Below are 27,213 nucleotides of genomic sequence, written 5' to 3'. Positions count from 1 at the left end.
GGGCCTAAAGAGATTGTAGTTGTAGCTGAACTCTGGTACTTGAGGGGGCCAAACACCTTTCATAAGGGGCCAGCACTGATGGTTGGAGGCCCTGGTACAGATTTTACATCGATGGTCAGTATTTATGGTGGGAAAACATCTTCATTTTTCTGTCAGAAATGGAGAAATTGGCTGTAAAACAATGAAGATAGATCCGTGTAACAAACCGTATAAAAGACTTTATTGGGACATAAAAATAAATAAACCATCAGTAAATAATGTAAAGTATGAACCCGAAGCCTCGTAACACGTACTGCATAATTACCATTACTACATAAAATCCTGTCTGCACCCCACACTAAAGGATCTAGCGCCCCTGCGTCCTGATATGGAGTAGTGCCTAGTCCCCTATAAGAATATAAAGGACAGGTATCGGTCCCTTTCTGTACTGACCCCCCCACGGGGCGTGCATACCCTAGAGGAAGCCCACGCATGCGGTCCACCTTAAGCTAGGCCTAACCCTTTTCCTATGGGTTGTTTGCACCTGCAGTGGGCTCCCCTATAAGGAATCAGGGTTATTATGGGGTGGGTGAGGGTCAAAAAAATGGCAGGCACTCCAGTCCTGTACGGGTGTAGTGTGATGACGTGACATAGTACCTACTGGGCCCGATTTAGATTTTTGGGATGCTGCATATACACCCCTGTGGGCTTCCACTGAAAGACATGAAAGTAAGTGAAGACCTCCTATAACTCCCTGAGAGGGGCACGATATGTCAGCCAGCAGTTTACAGCATCAAGAGCACCACGTGTGACCTCCATGGTCACTGAGCAAAACTTGCTTACATGCAGTCTTCCTCCATCACTGTGTATAAGGCTCTGAATGCAGGATTTACTATAGCACCAAATAACCGCCATCATTGGACGGCAGCTTCGCTTGCTTCAGAGGGGTGCCCGGCCCTCGGTCCTGTGACTGGCACATTCATAGTCTCAATAACTGGCAAGAGAGGGCCAGCACCTTTCAGTTTGGGCAGGTTCCATTATTGCTACTGGCACGGTGTATAAAAGTAATAAACCCCAGGCCATCTCAAATTTCTACATGGAGGTGGTCGGGTGAAGGTGGACGGAGAGCTCCATGGTCATAGTTCAGTATGTTCTTGACCGTTCAGCTGGTGACTTTGGAATCAGTAAGGATATGGAGAGACAGAGATGTAGATGATGAAGACGCTCTGATACGGTAACGCCTGCTTCTCGCTGTGAGATGCTGCTTGCACTTTTACCTTGTAAATCCCTGAAGTGTCCAGCGAGCGTAAGGTGTAGATGATGGCATGGCCTTCATCATCGCGAAGAGCAAAGGGGCTGCCTGAATCTTGCTCTACAGCGGTGAAGCTGGTTTGGTTTTGAATGATGCCCCTTTCGGAAAAGGCGCTGAGGCGGATAACATCTTGATTTGGAGGTATTCCAAAAGGCAGGGTCAGCAGCTTGTACTGCAGCGTGTAAGGGCCGCCGGAACTACAGTCTGTTAGACATCGGCGATAGCAGGTCCTATAAGAGGGGGAACAACAATTCATCAGTTCATTTTCTATTGTTAATCCATTATGATATAATCTTGTATTATACTCCAGAGCTGCACTCACTATTCTGCTGCTGGAGTCACTTTGTACATACATTACTTATCCTGTACTGATCCTGAGTTACATCCTGTATTATCCTCCAGAGCTGCACTCACTATTCTGCTGCTGGAGTCACTTTGTACATACATTACTTATCCTGTACTGATCCTGAGTTACATCCTGTATTATACTCCAGAGCTGCACTCACTATTCTGCTGCTGGAGTCCCTGGATACATACATTACTTATCATGTACGGATCCTGAGTTATATCCTGTACATGTGGTGGTTGTTATTAGAAACAGTCAGCAAGTTTGTGGACAGACACCCCAACCTCCTATGAGCTCCTACAATGCAGTTAAGGCCCTTTTAGACACAACGATTTTCGCTCAAAAATCACTCAAAGCCATCTTTTGAGCAGTAATCGTTGTGTGTAGCTGCACTGACATTGCGCAGTTTTCGTTAAGCCGTCACTCATCATTGTCTTTCAACATGCTCAAAGATCAGCGATCAGTTATCAGGAATTTACAGCAGGATACAGCTGATACTATTGTTTCAGCTGTATCCTGCTCCCCGATGACAGGCGGGATATGAAGAGCAGAGCGGTCCAGCTCTGTTCTCCATACCCCTCTCGGAGTGCTCGGCTGTATAACAGCAGGGCGCTGCGAGCGGGGAACAGCTGGATACAGAAGAGAGGCCGGGACACCCCACTTGTCTTCTGCATTCTCCGCTTTGAGTGCAAGGTGATCACTCAACGTTTGAGCGATCACCTTGTGCTGTTAAAGAACACAACGATTATCACTGGAAAATCGCTCAAAAGATTTTTTGAGCGATAATTGTTGTCTAAACCGGACTTTAGTTGTTTTACACTACAGGGACTTCATCGAAATGCAAATCACTAGAGCACACTTTGTGCAGACACTGAACTAGCAGGGAATGCTAGAAGAGTTCAGTTCTGAAGCCTATAGAATTGTGAGTTCAGCTCTAGAGTATCATATAGTAAATTTTTCTAGGCGATTAGAAATTGTGGCCCCTTCCATGATATGTTTCCATCTTACCCTGGGCTGGGGCCCCTTGTGTACGATGCAGGGCAGGGAGTATCTAGACATTGGTATCCTCCTCTGGTGTTGAAGCACATCTGGTTGGGCCCACAGCTGATTCTCTGCTCTGCACATTCATCTATGTCTGGAGGGAGAAGTGGAGATTAGAATTAGAGATGAGCGAACATACTCGTTTAGGGCGATTTCGCAATCGAGCACCGCTTTTTTCGAGTAACTGACTGCTCGGGCGAAAAGATTCGGGGGGCGGCGTGGTGGAGCGCGGGGTAGCAGTGGGGAACAGGGGGGAGCTCTCTCTCTCTCCCCACTCCCCTCTGCAACCCCCCGCTCACCCAATGCGCCCCCCGAATCTTTTCGCCCGAGTAGTCAGTTACTCGAAAAAGCGGTGCTCGATTGCGAAATCGCCTCACCATTGCGAAACCTTCTCACCATCTTTATTAATTAATATACACTGGTACAGACTTAATATTCTCCTGCACCCCTCTGTGCTGCCGGAGGTCCCTTCCTTGAACTAGCTCTGTCTGTAACCCTTCACATTCAATCCACATGGGGGAAGAGAGTGATATATGCTGTATAGACTACTTGGCATTTACCTTGACAGTTCCTGTTGTTGGGTAGCAGCCGGTAGCCCGATGGGCACAGACAGCGGTAACTGCCCTCCATGTTCCTGCATTCATGCTGGCAGGGATTCCGCTGGTGGCATTCATCTATATCTGGAAGAAGGGCACAGAACATGACTCCCAACCTCTACCCCATGTACAGCTTAGATATGTAGTTCAGTAATGACCCAATCTCCCCCATTACCTGTACAAGCCCCGTTCCTGCGGATAAATCCCAGTGGACAGCGGCCCGGGCTGCTTTGACCAATCAGGTTGCTGTTTTGGCTGAAGGACAGCCAGGTGTACACGTTGTTCCCATGAATACGTCCATTAGTTATCGGCTGCTCAAACTGGGCTCTAGTGTTACCAATACCGGAGCTATTACTGAGCCTCTCCAGGCCTGCACATGAACGCCCATCCCCGAGAAGCTGTTTGCCAGGTGGGCATAGGCATTTGTAGCTGCCAGCGAGGTTCTGGCACTGGTATGCGCAAGGTCTGGGCACCTGCTGGCACTCATTAATGTCTGGAAAGAAAAGGTGAACACTGAAGAATTAATAATCACCTTTATTTACATAGAGCATGCTTGTTACGCAGCACTTCACATCACTTGGGATTGGGTTTTGTCCCCATTCGGGCTCACAATCTATATTCCTCTACCTACAGTGGGTCCAGAAAGTCTTCAGTCCCTTTCACTTTTTTACATTTTGTTATGTTGTGGTCTTGCGAAAATTTTGAAAAAAAAAAAAATCACGTTTTTTCCCCCATCGCTCTGCACTCCGTACCCAATAATAATAAAATGACAACAGAATGTAGAAATCCTTGAAAATTAAAAAAAAAAGAAATTACCATTTTGCATTGATATAAGTATTCAGATCCTCTGGTATGACCCCTACAATTGAGATGCGGGGTCTCCCATTTCTATTGCTCATCTCTGAGATGTTTCTACACCTTGATTGGAGTCATCTGTGGTAAATTCAGTTGGTCATTTTATAAGACACCCCTGTCTATACAAGGTCCCACGATTCACAATGCATATCAGAGCAAAACCAAGCCATGAGGAGGAAAGACCTGCCTGTAGAGCTCAGAGACAGGATTGTGTGGAGGCGCAGATCTGGGGAAGCTGCAAAAAATATTTCTGCTGCGCTGAAAGTTCCCAAGAGCCCAGCGGCCTCCATAATACTTACATGGAAGAACAACCAGGACTCTTCCTAGAGCTGCCGACCCACCAAACTAATAATCGGGGGAGAAGGGCCTTGGTAAGAGAGGTGACCAAGAACAATGGTCACTCTGGCTGAGCTCCAAGGGTCCTGTGTGCAGATGGGAGAAACTTCCAGAAGGTCAACCAGGACTGCAGCCTCCACCAATCTGGGCTTTATTGCAGAGCGGCCAGAAAGAAGCCTCCTCAGTAAGACACATGAAAAGCTGCTTGGAGTTCTGGTCTGATAAAACAAAGATCAAACTTTTTGGCCTCAATTCTAAGCTTTCTGTTTTGAGGAAGCCAGGTGCCGCTCATCACCGGCCTAATACCATCCCTACAGTGAATCATGGTGGAGGCAGCATCATGCTGGGAAAGGGGAGACCGGTCAGGGTTGATGGACCAAAGTATAGACATATTCTTAATGAAAACTTGATCCAGAGCACAAGGGACCTCAAACCGGGCAGAATGTTCACCTTCCAACGAGACAATGACCCTAAGACCCCAGCCAAGACAACGCAGCAGTGGTTTGGGGACAACTCTGTGAATGTCCTTGAGTGGCCCAGCCAGAGCCCCAACATGAACTCAATTGAAGATCTTTGGAGAGACCTGAAAGCAGCCTTCCACAGACGGCCCCCATCCAACCTGACTGCTTGAGTGGATCTGCAGAGAAGAATGGCAGAAAATCCCAAAATCCAAGTGTGCAAACCTTGTGGCATCCTAACCAAGAAGACTGGAGGCGGTAATCACTGCCAGGGGGGGTTGCAACTAAGTATTGAGTGCGGGGTGTGAATACTTATGTCAATGCCAAATGTTGTTGTTTTTTTTTAATTAAAAAGATTTCTAACATTCTGTTGTCCCTCAGTCATTATGGGGTGTTTAGTGCAAAATGATGGGGAAAGTTGAATTTTTTTTAATTTGCACAAGACCACAGCATAAATTGTAAAAACGAGGAGTCTGAAGACTTTCCGGAACTAATGTATATTCACCTAGCTATATGTTCTTTTTGGAGTGTGGGAGGAAGCCCACACAAACACAGGGACTACATACAAACTCCATGCAGATGTTGTCCGTGGTGGGATTTGAACCCAGCACCCCAGCACTGCAAGGCAAGAATGCTAACCATTAAGCTTCAAATAAAAGTGACACCCCCCTCTGCCAATAACCAATCACGATTATACCTACCTAGACATGGTCTCCCGACACCCTGGGACCTATACCCGCGAGGACACGTGCAGCGGTATCCTCCCATCGTGTTCTCACATAGCTGGTTGTAGCGACACATGTGAGACCCATCGCGACACTCATCCACATCTGGAAGAAGGAGAAATGATTAGCCTTTCCTCCGACCGCTCCAGTTCTGAAGGTCCAAAGGTGAACTGACAGTTATACAGAGTTGCGTTTTGGACCATTGCCTTGGCTGTGCTGCCTGCAACCACCACTAGGTGGATCACACTACATATGGGTAAATACAGCTAGTATTTTACTCAATGGTAGCTGTATAAATCTGTATACATTCAGCCCCACTGGAAGATATCTGCTATAACAGTCATGGAAAACTGAGCAATTGCATTCATTTATGCTTCACTGGACTGGTTTGCATTATCTGTAGTCGCACACTAGGGAGCGCTGTGGGTATTTTCCGTCTTCTTTAATAACTATATATTAGGAAATTGCTATTTATGCAGTTTGAGAAGATTGCCGTTACTTCCTGTACTCACCATTGCAGGCGCCAGACTCTGATCGCGTGGTCCCAGCGGGGCAGTTGTCTATACACTGGTAACTACCAAGGGTATTTTTACACTGTTGCTGAGGCAGGCAGGCTCCTCGTAGACACTCGTTAATATCTGAACCGAAGGACATCACATAAGGCCACGTGATTATGTCTTCTATCCCATAATTGCCAATGTGCATGGATTATAATGAAATCATGTTCTATCCTGGACACAAATGTATGTTGCCTGGACTAGATACTAATGTAGCTAACAACCAGCTCCGAGAAGTAGGAGCCAATGGGGTGGCCCGCTTGTCTTCTGCAACCAGCTGTTCTCTGCTCAGAGCGCCTGGCTGTTATATAGTCGAGCGCTCCGAGTGGGGGATGAAGAACGCAGCTGAACCGCTCTGTTCTTCATACACAGCCTGTCTTCAGGGAGAGGGACACAGATGAAACAATAATTCACAGTGTGCATTAGGTAGTTAGAGAAGCGGTGCGGCCATCCGGGTTTGTCTGGGACTAGAGGGTTGCTTTAAAACAAAGCAGGGGGTCCCCCCAACCACTCACCTATACACCGGGTGCCCTTCAGCTCATAGCCGGGCTCACATGCACAGCGGTAAGAGCCGATGGTATTCAGACACCTCTGCTGGCACGGCTGGGACTGGCTGCACTCATCTACATCTAGAAGAGAGAACAAGAATACTTCATTACATCAGTTTCTGGTTTATGTATGTAAAGGTTAATCGTCATATGATTGTCTAACGGACTTTAGGGGGATTTAGTATAACGGTTGTTTCATAGACCGGCCTTAATACAAACTGTGGTGCTCTAATAAAACGTGACTAATTTATTAGAAGGCGCCGATCTCTTAATACATTGTTCAGAACCTGAGAGCTTATTCACAGGAGCGTATGACTGCTAAACTCCCTCCCCCTTCTTACCTCCTCTCCGGCTGTCTGCAATGGGAGAGGGCGGGATGGGAGCGGAGCTAAGCGCTGCCTCCTCCCAATGCTGGCTGCAGACAAGGGGCAGGGAGGGAGCGAGTGCTTAGCTCTGTCCCCGTCCTGTCCCCGTCCTGACCACACCCATTGCAAACAGCCGGAGGGAAGGAGAGAAGAGGTGAATTGGGTGATGGGGAGGGAAGGAGAGGCAACGGCATTGTGACCTCGGCGTATATGCACTGGACCTGGACCGTCTGAACGGACGCACAAACGATAGATTTGTGCGACCATTCACGTGTTCCTACGGCACGTAAAAACGCCTACACACGTGGGAAAAAGCCTTTACCTGCCCATTCACTAGACAAGCCAATCTATGCCAGCTATGAGCAGGAGTAGGCTTCCACTACCATTCATGCCATTATTATTGGAGATATGTCCCATATACTCGCCATTACCCCGACCGCTAAACCCCGCCCATTTTTATTGTTTTTACAAAATGACAAGAGAAATACAAAGGTCACGCATTTTTATGCAAATGAGGCTTGCACCACAATTGGGGAGTTTAATACACAAGTTTTTTGCCGTACAGCTGATAATAAATTCCACTTTTTGTGCTTCAAATCCTTACAGTTTCGTAATATCTCTGCCTGCTGTCAATCAGTAGAAACATTCTTGTCTATATCCCAGGAACTGATCCGTCTTCATTATGTCCCGCTCACAAGGCAAGGCTCGTTACTAGAAAGAGGTCTAATAGACTGCAACAACCTCCACGTCTCTGTCAGTTGGACGTGGTTTGCCTATGCATTTTCATTCACTGACAGCAAAAGCAGAGCCTAAAAACACCCCTAACAATCATTGAGGTTTCTTTAGAAAAATGCAAAGCAGTCATCCCTGCAGCCAGAAAACCAAGACGGCTCCTGGGTGTCCTGTAGGCCGTCTCCCTACAAGCTCATCCCAACCCTGACTGGTTCATACCCTCGCAGGATGTCGCCTCATCGTTAGGACGAAAGCCGGGACCGCAGCGCAAGAGACAGCGGTATGATCCGAGCGTGTTGTCGCACTCCTGGCCGGAGGGGCACTGGTGACTTCCTAGTCTGCATTCATCCAGATCTGGAAGGAGAAAACAAAAAGGGCAAAATAAAAAGCTGCGAGCACTGAAGAAAAAAAAGCGAAAAAGCAATACACAACAGCGACAGCACAAAATGACCCTTCTAATATTCTTTGTTTCCCAATTTTTATCACTGTTTAAGATCTCTGCTTGCGGTCAGTGAATGCTAACATTCTTCACGCGACTAGAAATCCATCCTGCTCATATCCAATTGACAGGTGCAGGCAGGGTACTGTGCAAAGGATGGAGTGTGCAAACAGGGATGCTTTTATTTATTGACAGCAAGCAGAGGTTTTTAAGTTCCTTGAGACGAGCCTCAGTATTTTTACCACAGACAAGACTCCTCATGGCGCTCACCTCGGCAGTTATGGTTATCTGGCGCCAGAGCGTAACCCGCAGGGCAGGAGCAGGAGAAGCTTCCCAGGTTATTGTGGCAGGTATGAGAGCAGAGACGGCGGAGCTCACACTCATCTAGGTCTGCGGGAGAGCACAAAGCAAAAATAGGGCGCTGTTACAATGTATTCCTTTCATCCAGCATCTGATAATCCAGAACTGCAATGTAATGTGGGATTTCAAAATACCAGAAGAAGAAAAGGGAGAGAACCAAATATTTAATTGCATGTTAATTTTAATGTAGTGTTACACTGAATGGCCACTTTATTAACGCCCCCCAGCACTCTCATGATTGGAGTTCCATGTATGGAAATTCTCCCCGTGACTCCAGAGGACAGCATAGAATCTCGTGACTATCCGGGGCCAGGATGTCCCTGCCAACCCTGCGGGGTTTTCCCATGTAGCGGTGTTGAGAGTGTACAGAGAATGGTATGAATGAGCAAAATGTCTCGGAAGGGAGATCCTGCAAACCGAAAAAAAATCATCACTGAAAGGGGTCAGAAGAGGATGTTAGGAATTATTTAAAGCAACAGGCGCTGCACAGTCAGGAGCAACCAAATACAATGCTAATGCTCTAACTAACATGTCTGAACACACAATTCGCCGTTCCTAAGCACAGACGGTATAACAGCAGGCGACCAGTTCCAGTACGATTGTGTCTATGAGAAACGGAAAGACGAGACTCTAGTGGGCAAAAGAGCACAAAAATTGGATCATTGAGAAGCAGAAAATCATCTTCTGGTCAGATGGGTCCAGATTTCTGTTGCCTCGTGCTGATGGGAGGTCAGAATTTGGTACAAGCAGCATGAATCGCTGACCCCTTCCTGTCAGCTGATCAGAACATGTCAGCATCACAATCTAATCTGCAGCAACTACTAGAAGCTTCCTGTCCGCAGGGGCCGATATTCCTGCAGAACGAGTTCATCACCAAGTGGAATCTACACCACGATGAATTGTTGCAGTTCTGAAAACCAAAAGAGGTCCAAAGCGTTACCAGATGGGGGCTCTGGTAAAGTGTGGAATTTCAGTGTATGTTTCGAAGGTTCTGTTTGAGTTTTATATATCTGTTGTACAATGATCCAACAATCTGGAATTTCTGATAATCCAGTTAGTACGAAATCCAATTTATTTCCAGGTGAAGTAAATGATACAACATTCAGGTGACTCCGCCCCAGTAACAGTGGATCATGATTACTCCAGCCACTGACGATGGATACGGCTGGCACTGGGTAGACTTTGCTCTCATGTTATTTCAGGATAACCCCCATCATTTCTGTATACAAACTCCTTACCAGTACAGAATGAGTCTGCAGACTGCACGAAGCCCGCAGGACACGCTCCCCCATTCAAACCTGGAAGATAAAATAAGAAGTTGTAAAATCCTGACGGCCTACTCTTGGTATAGGCCACCAATACGGTAGCAGTTAGAAGGGTGCCCGTTGCCCAGGATCGCCACTGATCAGCAGTTCTCTGAGCCATGGTGCTCATGCACTGAGCTGATTTCTGCAGGAAGCAAACAGCTTTGTTCTCCCTGCAGTGGCAAGACTTGGTATTGCAGGCAAGTTTCCATTCACTTCCATGCCTGCAATACCAAACCTGGCCACTGCAGTGTGAACGGAGCTGTTTGTTTTATGTAGAAATCAGCTCAATGCACAAAAGCACTGGCCTGATGATTAGTTGATCGTCGTGGGTCATGGGTGGTAGACTCCATCTGATCTACTATAGATAACCTATCCTGAGGATGGGCCATTAATAGTTTATAACTGGACAACTCCTTAAAGTTCCTGCAAGCAAAAGCAGTGCTAAACCCACTCTACACATACATTAGACACAACGCTGGATGTAGCTATACAACCAGAATGACCTCCATTCTTTACACTGCAGGTTGCATTCAATTGGGGAATGATATACAATGAAAATCAGGTTTACGTTTCTTTTACCTCCTTGAAGTGAAGCTGTGAGCTGAAATTGCAGCTCCTCCAGGTCAGGACTGTATGAGGACCGGATGGAGTTGACGAGAAGCTTCTGAGAGTTCTTTATCTGACGGCCCAGTGTTGGGTTGTACTCCACCGTGTGGTTACAGCGAAGGGATAGTCTGCCATCCCTGGTGAAGGTGGGTGAAGCCCAGGCACTGATCTGTCCTGCTCCAGTCTGTACGTACGTCTCCGTGAACTCCTGAGGGCAGATAAACACAAGGCTGGGAATTACAGATCGCGACAAGGCAGCAGACGACCTGCACAACGGGGCAACCACCGACTACATCATCAGAGGGTGTATGTTCTCTTTGTACATGAGTAGGTTTTGCTCTTCAACCTGAAATTATATTATGGGTTGAAGGATTTTATATTTAATCATTTTAAGTTTTTACTTAATTTCCTTACAATTTTGTTTGCAGTCAGTGAATAGAAATATCTAGAGATGAGCGAGCATACTCGCTAAGGGCAGTTGCTCGAGCGAGCATTGCCTTTAGCGAGTACCTGCCCGCTCGAGAGAAAAGGTTCGGCTGCCGGCGCGGGGGGAGTGGTGAGTTGTGGCAGTCAGTGGGGGGGGGGGGGGGGGGGGGGAAGAGGGAGAGAGAGATCTCCCCTCCGTTCCTCCCAGCTCTCCCCCGCAGCTCCCTGCCCGCCGCCGGCACCTGAACCTTTTCTCTCGAGCGGGCAGGTACTCGCTTAGGGCAATGCTCGCTCATCACTAGAAATATCCCTTCTCACATCCCAGTCATGATCGTGCGCGGCTCATTACAGTGCACCCGAGCGCCGCCATGTAAAGAGCAGGACACGATCAGCGCGAGATTTCATTTGGTAACACTGCAGAGAGGAACAATGATAGGAACTGCGCTACAATATAAGAGGGGGGTCTGCAGGAATATCTGAGTATCAGATGGGGGGGCTGTTTTAAGGCGATGCCCAATACACCCTGAAGAGCCACTTTATTGGAGCCCCTCATCCAGTAGCACGTTGGACCACCTCTGTCCTTCAGAACTGCAGCAATTCATTGTGTCATAGATCCCACTAGGTGATTCAATCATTCTGCAAGAATATTGGCCCCTGCGGACAGGAAGCTTCTTGTATAGTTGCTGCAAATTACATGGAGGTGCTGACATGTTCTGACTGGTTGACAGGAAGGGGTCATCGATTCATGCTGCTTGCACGAAATTTTGACCTCCCATCCGCACGGAGCAACAGAAATCTGGATCCGTCTGACCAGGAGATGTTTTTCTACTGCTCAGTGATACAATTTTTGTACTCTTTTGGCCACCAGAGTCTCTCCATTCTGTTTCTCTTAGACATAAGGATGCTGAAACTAGTCGTCTGCTGTTATAGCCCATTCGTACTAAAGAAAGGCGAGTCGTGTGTTCCAACATGTCAGTTGGCCACCAGCATTGTATTCAGTTGCTTCTGACTGTGCAGCATCTTTTGGTCAGAACGATTCCTGACATCCTCCTCTGACCCCTTTTGGTGAGGAATTGTTTCCATTCACAGGATCCCCTTTCGCTGGATGTTTTTCCTGGATCACAATATTCTCTGTGTACTCTCCACACCATTATATAAGAAAACCCCGCAAGCTTGGCAAAGAAATCCCGGCCCCAGCTACTCTAGCTCCGATGACCGGGTCTCAGAAATCACTCAGATCGCTGGATTTTCCCATCTAATGTGGATTCACACTAAAACTGATCCACGGAAAGCTTGTCATGTGATTTTATTCTGCACTCCGGGGTCACAACTCTAGCTTCCATACAGGGAAGCACTAATCGACAGAGGGGGTCAGGGGCTCTAACAAAGGGGCTACTCGGTGTACTGTAAAAGCAGAGTTCACCCTCCTCCATCTTTGGTCACGTTGACCATCCCCCACCGTCTTCAGCTCATGAAATCATTGTTACCTGCAGGCCTACATTGGAAGATGCGAGAGATTCCGGCACAAATCCATTGACCACAATATCAAACCACAGCGTACCGTCCGTATCCAGCCCTCGAGCGATATGAGTGATGCGGAGCTGCTGACCTGAAACACAGGAGGTGATTATAGGATATCTTCTAAGTTCACAATAACGCCCCCTCTGATGATGAACAAGTAAGTCATCACATATACAGTATCCTGTCGGGGTTAGATATGGTAGGATGTGATATCAGTAGGCAGGGGATACATATAGGTTTGCAAATTGGATTTCTGACCACAAAGCTATCAGCCCCAAGCATTATTTATAAAAGCCCCAAATATTCCTGATGGCCCAAAAGGACTACTTATGTGTCATATTCCTATACAATGTGACATAACTGCATTGCAGGAAGGGCTCACCATTCGTTTGGTGTAAATACAGAAGGTGAGAAGTTACCTGTAGCAAACTCCACCTGAGACTCTTTTCTGAAAACTCCTTTGGTGAGGCTGAAACCATTAATGGTGCCGTCAAGGGGGAATGCAGCGGACCAGTAGAGGGGGGCAATCATTGAAACCAGCACCTTCATCAGCGGTCCTGGACGGTAACATGTAGAATTGTTAGTTTATATTACTAAATGTACGGAGCGTTTATAGTCCCAAAACTCGGTAAGTCACTAAAGGCCCATTTAGACACAACGATTATCGCTCAAAATTCGCTCAAAAGCCGTCTTTTGAGCGATAATCATTGTGTGTGACATTGTGCAGTTTTCGTTAAGCCGTCGCTCATCGTTGTCTTTCAACATGCTGGATGCAGAAGACAAGCAAGGACACCCCGCTTATCTTCTGCATCCTCCGCTCCGAGCGCTCAACTATGTAACAGCCGGGTGCTCGGAGCGGTGAAGAGGTGGATGCAGAAGACAAGTGGGGGCACCCAGCTTGTCTTCTGCATCCTCCGCTGGCAGCGCACGGTGATCGCTCATCTTCAGCGATCATCTTGGGCTGCAAATGGCACAACGATTATCACTCAAAAGTCGTTTGAACGACATCTCTTGAGCGATAATCGTTGTGTCTAAATAGGCCTTAACTCTCAGCACGTACCTATGGAAGGCGGGATGTTTTCAATCCTGCTGCTGATAGTGGTGGCTCTGGTCCGTGGATTTTCCGTCATGTTGGCACTGAGTGACGAAAGTCCAAAATCCTGGTCATTGACAATGCCGATCACACTGGCTCGTACTCGAGAGGCGACGGCTGGGGAAGTAAAAAAAACATTCATCGGATCATGAAGAAGTTCTATAACTCTCTAATTCACTTTCTATTTCAAGCTTTCTACTTGCTGTCAGTGGATGGAAACTTTCTATTGTACATTGTTAGACCCCTTCAGGTGCGCGTGAATACACAGAATTCGATGGGATTACTTCCTCTCGCATGCATCCTGCTAATGACTGATACCTCGGCACTGTGGCAGCTGACACGTCTCCGTTTCTGTGTCCTTTCCAGAGCAGGGTTTTCCGCCATTTTGTGGGGGAGGAGAGAAGCAGGAACGCGTGCGCTGTCTGGAGCCTTCCCCGCACGACACCGAACACTGAGACCAACTGCTCCAACCAGTCCACCCGCCATTCACTGAGTTAGCGGGGAATGACAACAATCAGTAAGCTGCATTAGATATCGAATCAGTGCAACGTTCATATATATATGGTGCCTGCAGCAGGCAGTACCTGGGCACAGAGGCAGGCTACAAGCTCTCACATCCACGTCTCTTCCCATACAGGGTCTTCCTCCATTGGCTGGAGGGGGGTTATTACACATCCGGACTCTTTCTTGTACTCCCTGACCACAGGTCCGAGTACAAGGACCCCACTGCTGCCATTCTGAGAAGCCGCCATTAACTGTTACGAGAAAAAAGAGATACAACGTGGCTTCCGTGGACACCAGAAAGCGTATATACACCTGCCATTGCAGATTGGGATGGGAAGTGCTTGTCTTCCAATCCAAACAATGGAAACCATGAAGAAATGGGGGGCGTTGGTTGCTGGTGGTCTATATTATGCAATACATTCCGCATTGCATCATGGTTTCCATTTTAAATGCAGAGTAGGCTACAGATATGACCATGGTCTAATAAATCAGAGGTGCATTCTCAGTCCTGCTAGTTGTTATTGGAAACAGTCAGCAAGTCTGTTGACTGTCACCCCCCTAAAAGCTTAGCTGAGCTCCTATAATCCAGATCATCAGGTTACTCTACAGGGCCTGGCGTAAAGTCTTCAGTACCCAGTATGCAAATCAAAGGAGCTGGTTCTCTGCAGACAATGTAGAAGGGGATACTGGCTCGGAGATTTCAGCTCTGAAGCCTGCTGAATTTATTTATATATAAACTATGTTTTTGAACAAGTGACTGAAGTTTTGCTATTTACCGTAAACTCGTAGTTCCACCCCGCGACGAGCTATGCCTGCCGAGTTAGCGACTGTGCAGAGATAATATCCGGAATCCTGTAGAAGAGTCTCTGGGATGCGCAAGGAGCCGTCTTTAAGAAAGTCTAGTCTGGAACAATAATAATAATCATCTTCATTTGTATAGCGCCAACATATTCCGCAGCGCTTACATAGACAGGGGGATACAGAAAGACAAACATACCAAACTTACAGAACCACGGTTACATAGTAATCAATTGATGGAAACAATAGGGGTGCGGGTCCTGCTCCAACGAGCTTACATACTACAAGTAATGGGGGGATACAGAAGGTCAAGGGGCTGGAGATGTGCACTGTATGGCGGGGTGGAGAGTGAGGGATGCTATACACATAGACAATGGTCAGACATTTAGCCATGTGACGGCAGAATCGTTATGACTGCAGGAGTGGTTTATGATGGCTAGCAGGGATTGCAGTCAGTAGGTCAGGAAGCATGTTATCAAGTAGCATACAGAGGAGTTTGTCTAGGGAATGCGGTATGCCTCCCTGAAGAGGTGCGTTTTTAGAGCACGCCTGAAGCTCTGCGAGTCCTGGATTGCCCGGGTAGCCTTTGGTAGTGCGTTCCAGAGGACCGGTGCTGCTCTGGAGAAGTCTTGGAGGCGGGAGTGAGAAGTTTGAGTTAGAGGGGTGCGCAGTCTAGTTTTGTTAGCAGAGCGGAGAGCCCGGACTGGGTGATGGATTGAGATGAGGGTGCAATATAGGGGGGCGCTGCACTGTGGAGGGCTTTATGGATGAAGGTGGCGAGTTTAAATTGTATTCTGTATTTAACGGGCAGCCAGTGCAGTGACCGGCACAGGGCAGAGGCATCCGCGTAGCGGCTGGACAGGAAGATGAGCCTGGCTGCCGCATTCAGGATGGATTGGAACAAGAGGTGAGGTCGCCTTAGTATCATTATAGAAAGAAACAAGTGGAGGACTCTCAGAGATCGGGGTACGTTACCTGGAAGTCTCCACAGACAGCAGACCACCATCCTTTTTCCACGTCACAGTTGGTGGTGGGAGACCCTCCGTCCAGCATGGTAATACGGCTGTCTGGTTTACAGAGGTGCTGACCACAGAAGGTCCGGGCAAGATAGACGGCACAACTGCAATGCAAAGCATGACCTGACGATCCTTATCGCAAACACATAAGACGTTGCTGCACGACCGCAGATAGTCACTCACTTAGTATCTCCACTGTAAACTTCAGGCTGGTTGTGCCTATTGGGTTTGAGGCGACGCAGGTGTACTCTCCGCTGTCCGAGGCCTGCAGGCTGTGAATCTGGATGTAACGGCCCTTGGACAGAAGCTGGATGCGTCGATCCAACTGGAGCGACAGGACAAGATAGGGTGAGGTCTTCACATTGTGATAGCTAGAAACGTACGGACTCAATAGGAGACTTTATTAAGACTTAGAGGGGATTTATCATGCAACTTCCACCAGTTTTCTGGCAGAAAAATTAGCCAATTTTGTGCACGCCTATTTTGCTAAAAAAATAAATGTATTTTTAACACGTTCTTTGCCTTTATTTAAAGTGACAGGACTTAGTGGCCACGTCCCTTCAGGTTTATTATAATTAACAGCTGATGGAAATTCTAGTGGAAATCTATCCCAGCAGTGCCGGCCTTAGGTTAGAGAGCACCCTGAGCGGGAGGTTTTCTGCACCTCCCCCGTCATCAAAAAAACAAAGCTATAAATTTATTGCACTGATAGGCAGTCTGCCTTTATTCTGCTTGTACAGCAAGATATTAGCATACCCACACCAGGACAGCTGAATAAGTACTGTACCAGAACCAGGCTCAGAACATGAATACAGCATGAACCAGATTCCGTGCATAGATACCGGCACAAGTCGCAAACTAATTCCCACCCAATGTGTCCAAACCAGTATTATCCAGATATGTAGGGCCCTCTCCAACCTATTAACATAAGACTCAACCCACAGGCTTTAAATCATACCTGGAGGGGCGTTTCTCCTCGAAACCATTGAATAGTGGGGACAGGATCTCCTTCCACCCTGCACTCCAGGACTAGCTGTCCTCCAATGGACACAGAGAGTGAGCGAGGCTCATCAGGACCGATGACACTGGGAGGAACTGCAAAAATGGAAATACATTAAAAGGCTTGTCCAGTATAGGAAAAAAGATGGCTGTTTTCTAAAAACAGCGCCACTCCTGTCCACAGGGTGTATATGGCATTGTAGCTGCAATGAAGTGAATGAAGATGAATTGCAATACCACACACAACCTATAGACAAGTGTGGTGCTGTTTTTAGAAGAAAGCACTTATGTTTTTCTAACCCTGGACAATCCCTTTAAGGAAAATCGCTACCCTTAATGAATATGACTGGCAGACATCTTCTCTATATGCACAAAATATTTCACGCAACCTGCAAGAGGATTCACCTTTCAGTCGCACCCACGTTGCTCTGGTATCTCTTCCAGCCATGCTGCTAGCCACACAGACGTAGATTCCTGCATCTTCAGCCTACAGCAATAGATACATTACATAGGTTTACATTATTTACATTTTCAGCATCATGGTATATAATGGTGTTCTGTCATGTGAGTGAAGTGCAGACAGTGTCATAGGGGAAGCTTCACTATGGCCCTTGCAGGACCTTTCACACAGTGACATGGGTATTACAGTTCATTTACTCTAGGGTGGGAAAATTAAAAGCTGCTTGCTTTGTGATGTCAGGGTACAATGTATTGTGTAATGTATTACCGTATGGAGGCACACTGAAGGCATTATTACTGTTTGGGAAAACAAAGGGGACACTTAGGCTGGGTTCCCACAGGACGGAAATCCCGTGGAAATCTTGCAGCTTGGCCGCACTGAAAAGCTGCGAGATTTCTGCGGGAGAGCAGCAGCCTCAAAACCCACTGCTTTTCGCTGCGGATTTTGGAGCGGTTCGGCCGCCGGCATTTCATTGCGGCTTTCTCTCCCCATAGAGAAGAGTGAGGTCGCAATGAAAAAAAAAAGTTGATATGCTACGGCTGTCAATTTTGCGCCACATCGCCGGTTCCGCCCAGCTTTGCTGCGACGGATTGGCCACCCCGTGTGGACAAGATTTTTGCAAAATCTCATCCACATGGCTGGGTAATCCTGGGATTAGGAGCCACGGCGAATTTTCCGCACAGAAATTCTGCACGGAATTTCTGTGGCAAATCCGTCCCGTGTGAACCCAGCCTTACTGTATGGGGGCACTACTGACATTGGAAGACACACAGAGGATACTATTACTGTATGGGAGCACACTGGGGGCACTTATACTGCATGGTGGCACTGTTACTCTATGCGGATAAAATGCAGGCACTAGTGCTGTATGGAGGCACAATAGGGGCACTATTACTGTTCATGGGCACAAAGGGCAGTTCTTTTATTGTATGGGGGCACTATTACTGCATGTGGGCTCAAAGGGGCACTACTCATGATTGGTGATTCAAAGGGGGTACTAATACTGTATGGGGGCACTATGACTGTGGACACAGAGGAGGCACTGTTACTTTGTAGGGCACAGAAAGAGGCACCATTACTATGTACAGCACTATGGATGGAGAGTTTCTGTAGAGTTGGGAAAAGTGGGAATAAGATGGAAAACTGAGGAGCCAAAAACAGCTGTGCGTTAAATTATGCAGAGATGAGCTGTAGTTGAAAGAAGTCAGCAAAAAGAGGTCTGGGCCAGATGACAAAGAAAAAAGTGACTCCAATCAGAGAGGACATCCCCACTGAATTAAGTCATTGGATTTAATGTTGCTATTAGAGATGAGCGAAAAGATTCGGGCGGCGCTGGGGGTGAGCGGGGGGGGGTTGCAGAGGGGAGTGGGAGGGGAGAGAGAGCTCCCCCCTGTTCCCCACTGCTACCCCCCGCTCCACCACGCCGCCCCCCGAATCTTTTCGCCCGAGTAGTCAGTTACTCGAAAAAAAGCGGTGCTCGAGTGCGAAATCGCCCTAAACGAGTATGTTCGCTCATCACTAGTTGCTATAATTACTTGATGAGAGAGTAACAGGTCACTTAAAAAAAAACTCCAAAAGTGATAAGGAGTTTTTATGGATGTAGTTCTCCTTACTTTCACTTTTTCGATCCTTAGGATAGTCCCGTTTCTTGAAAGAAAGTCTGGCCGCGATAAAGGTCGTCCATCTTTCTCCCAAGTCATTTCTGGAGCAGGAAAGCCTACTGCATTACACATCAGTTCCAATGGTTCATCCAGGGTCACTGCGACCTCCGCTGGATGAGCAGGACCTTCAATCCTCGGTGGTTCTAGGATACGGAAAATGAACGCACTGGTTAAAACATTATATGATTCGCATCACAGATACAATAGGAATGACTATAAAAGGAACAGAATTATCCATCCGAGGTGCTGGAGGGCAGAAACAGACGGAGCCCAGACCCTCGTTCACATATGGTCAAGAATTCTCTAATGCACTTACCCAGCACTATAAGACGGAAGTGTTTGCTGACCTTCCTGGCCACATTGAGGGCTGTGCAGGAGTAGAGACCAGAGTCTCCGGCATGGATGGACTCCAGATAGAGTCGGGTTCCAAGCCCATTGGGCAGGAGGTTACTCTGGAGATTCAGCGGCTCGCCATTTTTTTCCCATGACAGTGAAGGTAATGGAGACCCGTGAGCTTCACAAGTGAATGTTACAGAAGATCCCTGGACAGCGGTGACCTCTTCTGTACTGTCTGATTGCTCCACCACTGGTAGGGCTGATAAAAAACACATATAGTCCTAAAATACACATACCATGAATGGTGCCAGCACATAGATATAAGGTCACACATGTGTAACGCCTCTTCTTTGCGTATCCCAGTTGCTTTTGGATACTATTTAAGAGTGAATTTGAAGGGTCTACCTTTCACCAAAATCCTGGTGTCTCTCACAATACTGTACTCTGCAATCCTAGCCCCACAGTTCAGTAGCGCCATCTCTGGGTCATTGGTAGGGATTCTGGGAAACAATGTGTAGTGTACGAGACTTATACACTCCATAATGTGGTTACTTTCAAGGAGAAGGTGTATGCCTTTAAGAATGTATAGTTTGCTTGTTTTGTCACTCCTTCTGTGCTACAAACCCTATCCTAGCCCTACTGGACAGTTAGAGAGTCAGAAGATAGTTGCCCTGGGATTGGGGGATAAGTCTCACGCATGGGTTGGTTTAGGAGAAACAGATAAAAGAGAGAGGGGAGTATCTAAGGGAGAGTTCTGGGTTCTAAGAGGAAGACAAGATGTAGTTCTGATAGGAGAAGAAGCAGGAGAGAAGGAATGAAGAGCAAGTACAAACAGGACAGTTGCTACACAAAGAAAGAATTTAAGAAAGGAATCAGTTTTTGAAGGAAGACGGAATAGCTTGAGGAAATAGTAACTGGAGAAAGGAGGATATTCATACTTAAAGAAATAAGAAGAGAAAGAGAGAGAAGCAGAAAGGCAAAGCATAGGGAATAGAAAAGTAATTCTGTGCTTCTCACTGGATAAAGTGCCCCTAATATACAGATGAGGACTCTTATAGGACCTACTGAGGAGCCAGTATCGGCAGTCTACGAGTGTGCAGGATCTAGAGGCCCAGTTGCAATACCGTATCTGTGGGCAAATGTGCCGCAGGATAACATACAGAACCTGTATGCCTCCGTGCCCAACTAGATCTCATCATTTATCCAGACTAGAGCCTCCTCTGAATTGTACATTGAATTGAATTCTTGGTGCATTATTTTTTGCCAATGAGTGTATAATATAACACATAGAATACATCTCTTCTACAAACTTGGGATTATTGCAAAAGGAAATATGCACAACTCAGGACTTACTCTCTACCAGGAGGGTGAAGCTCTTCTCTGCAGTTCCAGCAGGGCTTGATGCTAGACATGTGTACACTCCTGCATCTGAGACTTGTACATGGGATATCCTGCCAGTGAGAAGGAAAACAGATATTTTTGGTATAACTTACCGTAAAATCTCTTTCTCGTCGCGTTCATTGGGGGCCACAGCCTAGACCATGGGATATAGCCACTGCCCTAGGAGGCGACACTAAGCAAAAAAGTGTTAGCTCCTCCCCACCTGGCTATATCCCCCCTGCAGGCACTCAGCTAATTAGTCTGTCTGCAAGCAGTAGGAAGCCAGTGGGAGTACGATTATACATATTATGTTTTTATACATACCAAAAACAACCTCTTTGGCACAATTTTCTGCCGAACCATGACCGAAGAACAGAAAGTTCCAGCAACCGCCTAAATAAATAAGGGGTGGGTGCTGTGGCCCCCAATGAACGCGACGAGAAAGAGATTTTACGGTAAGTTATACCAAAAATATCTGTTTCTCGTCCGTATCATTGGGGGCCACAGCCTAGACCATGGGACGTCCACAAGCAGTCCCGAAAACAATATATTGGGTGGGCATTCAGAGTTCGGCTGTGCGGTCAACGACCGCCGTCTGCAAGCTCTTCCGGCCAAGAGCGGCGTCGGATGATGCAGCTGTGTGGACCTTATAAAATTTTTAGAACATATGTAAGGAAGTCCAGGTGGCTGCCTTACCCTCCTGACGGGCTGAGGCTCCGTGACGGACTGCCCGGTAAGCCCCTACCGCCCGTGTGGAGCGGGCCGTAACCCGACATGGCGGCAAGCGCCCTGAGGTGCGATACTTCTCTGTTATCAGGGACCTTATCCATTTGGATAGGATGACTTTTGAGGCTGCCAAGCCCCTTCGGGTCCCCTTCGGACTAGCGAAGAGGGTGTCGGTCCTACGAAACGTCTTTGTTCTTTTCACATAGATCCTCAGCACCCTTACCACGACCAAGGTGGTGCAGCATTTATTATATATATATTTTTTTTTTTTTTTTTTTTTGTACTGGATCTGGACGAAAAGAAGGCAAGACAATTTTCTTCATTAGTCTGACAACAGAGATACCACCTTTGGTAGTAACTCGGGTGATGGCCTCAGCACTACTTTGTCCGGGTGGACGGTCCTATATGGCGCCTGTAGAGACAAAGCCGCCAGCTCCGAGAACCTACGGATTGACGTAATGGCGACGAGGAATCCCACCTTCCAGGCCAGTAGTCTCATATGAATCTCCTTCAGCGGCTCAAACGGCTGGCCCGTCATAGTGTCCAACACGAGATTAAGGTCCCAAGTTTGGACCGGGGGTTTAAACAGGGGTGTCGTATGGACGACTCCCTGCAGGAATGTACGTACTGCCATCCTCTTTGCGATTGGTTTTTGGAACAGTACCGTTAATGCCGACACCTGTCCCCTTAACGAGCCTACCCTCAATCCTACCTCGAGGCCTGATTGTAGGGATGCAAGAATTCCGGCCACCGACAATTGTATCGGTTGTACCCGCCCCTCCTCACACAGGTGAAGGAGCGCTTCTCAGACTCTACAATAAATTGCAGATGAGGCTGGTTTTCCGGCCCGTATCATAGTCTGGCTAACCTTCTCCGAATAGTCCTTCCTCCTCCACACCTCGGTCTCAACGGCCAAGCCGTCAAATGTAGAGACTTGGAATTTGGGTGTAGAAAAAAAAAAAAGGCCCCTGGGATAGCAGGTCTCTTTGCTCTGGAGGATGCCACGGTGTGTCGAGCCGCATTTCTATGATGGTCGCGTACCAGCTTCTTCTTGGCCAGTCTGGTGCTATTAATATTGCTGATCATCCTTCCTGCTTGATGTTCCCTAGGATCCTCGGTATGAGAGGAATGGGTGGAAATACGTATAGGAGCTTGTACTCCTCCCACGAAATGGTCAGCGCCTCCGCTGCCGCTGCTCGTGGATCCCGCGCTCGGGACATAAATGAGTGTCGCTAGTAATTTAGTCGGGACGCCCTGAGGTCCACGTCTGGCGAGCCCTACTTCCGGCATATCGTCCGAAATACTTCTGGGTGCAGCCCCCATTCGCCGGGATCCACTGTTTCTTGTCTTAGGTAATCCGCCACCCAGTTATCTCTATTCCGGGCAATGTAGACTGCGGACATCGAGCTCAGATGCTTCTCCGCCCACGCTAGTATGCCTGTTACCTTGCTCATTACCGACACGCTCCTTGTTCCTCCTTGTCGGTTGACATAGGCCACCGCTGTGGTGTTGTCCGTTTGAACACGTACCTTCTTTCTCTTGAGATTGGGCCCGAAGTGTCGGAGAGTCAGGTAGATGGCCCGCAACTCTAGGATGTTAATCTGTAGCCTTGTCTCTTTTTGAGACCACACTCCTTGAACCGACTGGTCCCCTAGTGTTCCGCCCCAACCTGAAAGGCTGGCGTCCGCCGTCACTACTGTCCAGCGACTTGAGCTCAAAGGCCATCCCGCCTGAAGTCTCCCAGGTCCCCGACACCACTTCAGTGACTTTTGGAGTTGAGGGGTTATCTGGATTCGCTGTTCCAGGGTCATCCGGACCCTATTCCAGCGTGCCGATATCAAGTGTTGTAGTTTCCTTGACTGGAACTGGGCAAACGGAACCGCCTCGAATGCTGCCCCATCTGGCCCAGGGTAGCCATTCTGAGGGTTAACGGTTTCCCCTGTATTAGGGACCGGACCCCCTGCCGGAGCTTGTCTACCTTTGCTTGAGGTAGTCGGACCCGGTGCTGGCTGGCATCGAATATCATGCCCAATACTCCAAGTGTTGCGTCGGTATTCGGCATGATTTTTCGCGGTTCACTATCCAGCCGAATTCTTCTAGAATCTTCATCGTGACGTGTAAGCTTTTGATGTTGCCGTCCCCCAACGGTGCCTTTATTAGTATATCGTCCAGGTATGGAATGGCTGATATACCTTCCGCCTGGAGCGGCGCCATCACTGCTGCTAGTACCTTCGTAAAGACCCTTGGAGAGGTAGACAGGCCGAATGGCAGTGCCGTAAACTGAAAATGCCTTCCCTGTGTTTCGACACGAAGGAATTTTTGATGTGTTTCCCGAATCGGGATATGGAGATAAGCGTCCTTGATATCTATTGATGACCGCAATTCGCCTGGTTGCATGGAGGTTATCACGGACTTGATTGGCTCCATCCGGAAATGTTTTGTTCTGATGAATTGGTTCAACCTCCTTGAATCCAGTACCGGCCTCACTCTGCCGTCCTTTTTGGGTACAAGAAAAAAGATTCGAATAGAACCCTTGCCTCTCTTGTGCCCCCGGTACCGGTTTCACAACCCCCTGTGCCAGAAGGTTCCGCCCTGCCTGCTGTCGGTTGGCTACTCCTTCCGGGGTGGTAGGCACTCCGGACCTGCAGAATGCATTCCGTGGGAGAGTCGTGACTTCGATTGCGTAACCGGATGTCACAATTTCCTGCACCCACTTGTTGCTCATGCGCCTCCCCTATGTCTCCCGAAATTGGAAGAGCCTGCCCCCCCCCCCGTGGTGACACTGGGTGGGGGCAGCATCTCATGCCGCGCTCTCTGATCCCGCTGTTTTAGATGTTCCGGGTCGGGATCGCCAAGTTTGCCTTGTTTTTGAAAGAGGGGCCCCTCTTTGCGTCCGTCGGGGTTCTTGTAGACTAGGACCACTGCCCCGACCCTGGGCGGGATGAAAAACGCCGAAAGGATCTACAACAAATGGTTTCCTTTTTTTTTTTTTTTTTTTTTTTTTTTTAGTGGAACCTTCTCCTTTCTTGCCGGCATTTGTGGTAACGACGTGCTCTTGCCGTCTGTAGCGTCCTTTATCATGTCATCCAGTTTAGGTCCAAACAGCCTGTTTCCTTCGAATGGCAATTTCGTTAGGGCCATCTTGGATGCTGTATCTGCTGACCAGCTTTTTCAGCCAGAGAGTTCTCCTTGCCGCAACCGATGCAGCGGACGCCCGGGCGACGAACTTGGCTGCATCTAGTTCTGCTGCGCATACAAATTTGTTTGCCTGTATGACGTTGTCTGTTGGTTTGAGCAACCCATTTGGTGGAGAGCCTGCTACAGTGTCTCTCCGTAGCTGCTTGGCCCAGGCTATGGATGCCTTGCCGACCATGCGGCCGCAAACATCGGCTGTAAGGCGGTGCCTGTGGCTTAAAACACGGTTTTTGCCCACTCATCCAGCTTCCTGTCTTGAGGATTAGCCAGCATTGCTACCTCGGCTGTTGGCAGTGCTGAACTTCTAGACAGTCGCGACACTGGCGGGTCAACTACCGGAGGTACCGCCCAACCCTTTTTCAGGCCCCCTGGGAATGGATATGTACTTTTCCGAGTCTTCCCGGATTGCCTAAATTTCTTATCCGGGTTCTGCCATTCCCTGTTAAGGACCTCCGAAAAATCCGGATGGTCTGGGAAGACCTGTCGCTGTCTACATGACACCGCGGAAGGAGGCGTCTCCACTGTTTCTTCCATTACTTGGAGGGTTTCTCTTATGGATATTACCAGGCCGTATATTAGGCTGGCTAGGCGACACCTGTTCCTCGTCTAGTTCCGAAACTGACGAGCCTGCAGAGTGGTCGTAGTATTCAGACCCACTGCCCTTGCCTGCCGCTTGCGCCGTATCCCGGGGCGCCCATGAGCAAAATGCTCGAGGGGACTCATGGCGAGCCCGGGCTGGTCTCGCAGAATACCGGGACCGTGAAGAATGCCTTGATCTATGATTAGTATGCACGGACTCCCTGGACCCATGATGGCCATGATAGTCCCTGGATAGTCTGGACTTTGAGGGTCTAGACGACCTCCCGGTATGGCGCGATCTATGGGGAGTGTCCACGCTGCTACGGGACCTCCTCCTCTTGCGTGCCCTCCCTCGTGCATATTCCGAGGAGGACGTGTCTGAGCTGGACTCTAACCGGCGAAAAATCGCCGCAGAGAATGTGGCCCAGCCAGAAACGGCAGCGGCCAGGGACCTTGCCCGTTGGGGTTCGGGCCCTGGCTCCACAGGGGCGGCGGGGGGCACCGGGGTCCCTGGAGCTGCACGCACCGCGGCACATCTAGCGCAGCGGGGGTCGACTTGACCGCAAGCGAACTTAACGCTGCAGATAGTGCAAGCGCCACGCTTCACCCTCCCCTCGGCCGGGCTGGAACCCTCTGATCTAGGGTCAGACATGGCAACAGAAAACAATTCCCAGGTAGCGGGTAAGCTAAGTACCGTTACAGGAATGCCTGCAGGGGGGACGGGGAGGGCAAGGGGAGAACACCGCAAAGTGCTGCCTTGGGCAGGGCTTACCCGGTCTAGCATCTGTTTCTGCGGTTCCCCCGGTCCAGCTGGAGCCTCTGGTCCTGACGCTTGGATGCTGTCGGAAGTCGACGCTGGTGTACCATACGATCTCGCGGCGTTGGTGACCCGGCAGGTGCTGTGGCAGGGACTGCTGCGGAGTTATTCCTGCTGCTGGTGCCCGAGACAGGAGGTGCTGCTGCTGTCCGGGTGCTTTCTCCGTTGCAGAAGGAAACTGCCGAGGAAAACTGCAGGGCTGCAGGGCTGCACGGCTGGAAGGCTGCTGTGTGCTTCAGAGAGCTGCAGGTGCTGGGCTCAGAGGTGTAGCAACTGAAGTGCCCAGGAGCGCGGCCATTTCTCTGTCCATGCGGACTTTTTAACTCATCCCGGTCGGAGGGGGCGTGGCCTGGCCCGGAAGCGTCCCCGCGACCCGGAAGTGACGCTTTCCGGCCGTGACGACGGCGCTCCGCCCCCCGGAGCGCCGTGCCCGGAAGTGGCCTGCCGGCCAGCGCCCCGGCGTCCTGCAACACGCAAGCTTCTATCCCTGGGCGGGAGAGCTGCCGCTGCCGCCGCCTTTGCCGCTGCCATCTCCGCTGCCATCGCCGCTGTCATTGCCGCTGTCATCGCCGCTGCCGCTGCCACCGCCGTTGCCACCGCCGGCGTCCTGATGCTCCTTAAGGTATGCGCTGTCTGCGCCGGAATACTTGCTGCGCCGTCCATAGTCCCAAGGGGGGTGTCTTCCTGGGAGCCACAGCCTGCCTTGCGTCGACCACTCCAGCAGTGCTGCCCCCTACGCGTCACCGTCAGACAGTGCGCTACTCCAGGGAGGGGGAGCCCTATGGCTGGCGGGTAACCGACTCAGATGCGCATTGCATGGTCGGGCCCCTTTTTCTTCTCTGGGTGAGACGCCGCAGTAGTGGTGGAGACACCCCCTGCCTGCGTCTCCCCCGGGAGGCCAGTAGAGCCAGGGAAAAGCCCCGACTCCCCGGATTCCCGCGAATAGCCACGTCTGCCTCCTAGCAGACACTAAGCTAAAGACTAATTAGCTGAGTGCCTGCAGGGGGGATATAGCCAGGTGGGGAGGAGCTAACACTTTTTTGCTTAGTGTCGCCTCCTAGGGCAGTGGCTATATCCCATGGTCTAGGCTGTGGCCCCCAATGATACGGACGAGAAATACACAGTGCTTACAGCTGAGTG

The 27,213-nt window shown here is 49.1% G+C and overlaps 1 protein-coding gene across 1 annotated transcript in view; it reads right to left on the bottom strand.

Moving 5' to 3' along the window:
• Nucleotides 1–203: 203 nt before the first annotated feature.
• HMCN2 (hemicentin 2) overlaps nt 204–27,213 on the bottom strand; it is a 178,269-nt gene continuing 151,259 nt past the window's right edge. Inside the window, exons 67-90 of the mRNA XM_066580227.1 lie at nt 20,730–20,827; nt 19,357–19,635; nt 18,993–19,183; nt 17,325–17,406; nt 16,879–17,015; nt 16,104–16,245; nt 15,880–16,024; nt 14,883–15,010; nt 14,187–14,357; nt 13,921–14,091; nt 13,570–13,719; nt 12,929–13,066; nt 12,476–12,597; nt 10,536–10,770; nt 9,888–9,947; nt 8,560–8,679; nt 8,070–8,204; nt 6,721–6,834; nt 6,161–6,286; nt 5,625–5,753; nt 3,450–3,767; nt 3,239–3,358; nt 2,646–2,772; nt 204–1,521 (exon numbers count right to left, since the gene is read on the bottom strand). Coding sequence (XP_066436324.1) covers nt 1,161–1,521; nt 2,646–2,772; nt 3,239–3,358; nt 3,450–3,767; nt 5,625–5,753; nt 6,161–6,286; nt 6,721–6,834; nt 8,070–8,204; nt 8,560–8,679; nt 9,888–9,947; nt 10,536–10,770; nt 12,476–12,597; nt 12,929–13,066; nt 13,570–13,719; nt 13,921–14,091; nt 14,187–14,357; nt 14,883–15,010; nt 15,880–16,024; nt 16,104–16,245; nt 16,879–17,015; nt 17,325–17,406; nt 18,993–19,183; nt 19,357–19,635; nt 20,730–20,827 — 3,799 coding nt within the window. The 3' untranslated portion in view covers nt 204–1,160. The remainder of the gene's footprint in view (nt 1,522–2,645; nt 2,773–3,238; nt 3,359–3,449; nt 3,768–5,624; nt 5,754–6,160; nt 6,287–6,720; nt 6,835–8,069; nt 8,205–8,559; nt 8,680–9,887; nt 9,948–10,535; nt 10,771–12,475; nt 12,598–12,928; nt 13,067–13,569; nt 13,720–13,920; nt 14,092–14,186; nt 14,358–14,882; nt 15,011–15,879; nt 16,025–16,103; nt 16,246–16,878; nt 17,016–17,324; nt 17,407–18,992; nt 19,184–19,356; nt 19,636–20,729; nt 20,828–27,213) is intronic.

The sequence above is a fragment of the Eleutherodactylus coqui genome, chromosome 10, assembly GCF_035609145.1.
Source record: "Eleutherodactylus coqui strain aEleCoq1 chromosome 10, aEleCoq1.hap1, whole genome shotgun sequence".
NCBI classification, from domain to species: domain Eukaryota; kingdom Metazoa; phylum Chordata; class Amphibia; order Anura; family Eleutherodactylidae; genus Eleutherodactylus; species Eleutherodactylus coqui.
This window is presented reverse-complemented; position numbering and strand designations above follow the sequence as displayed.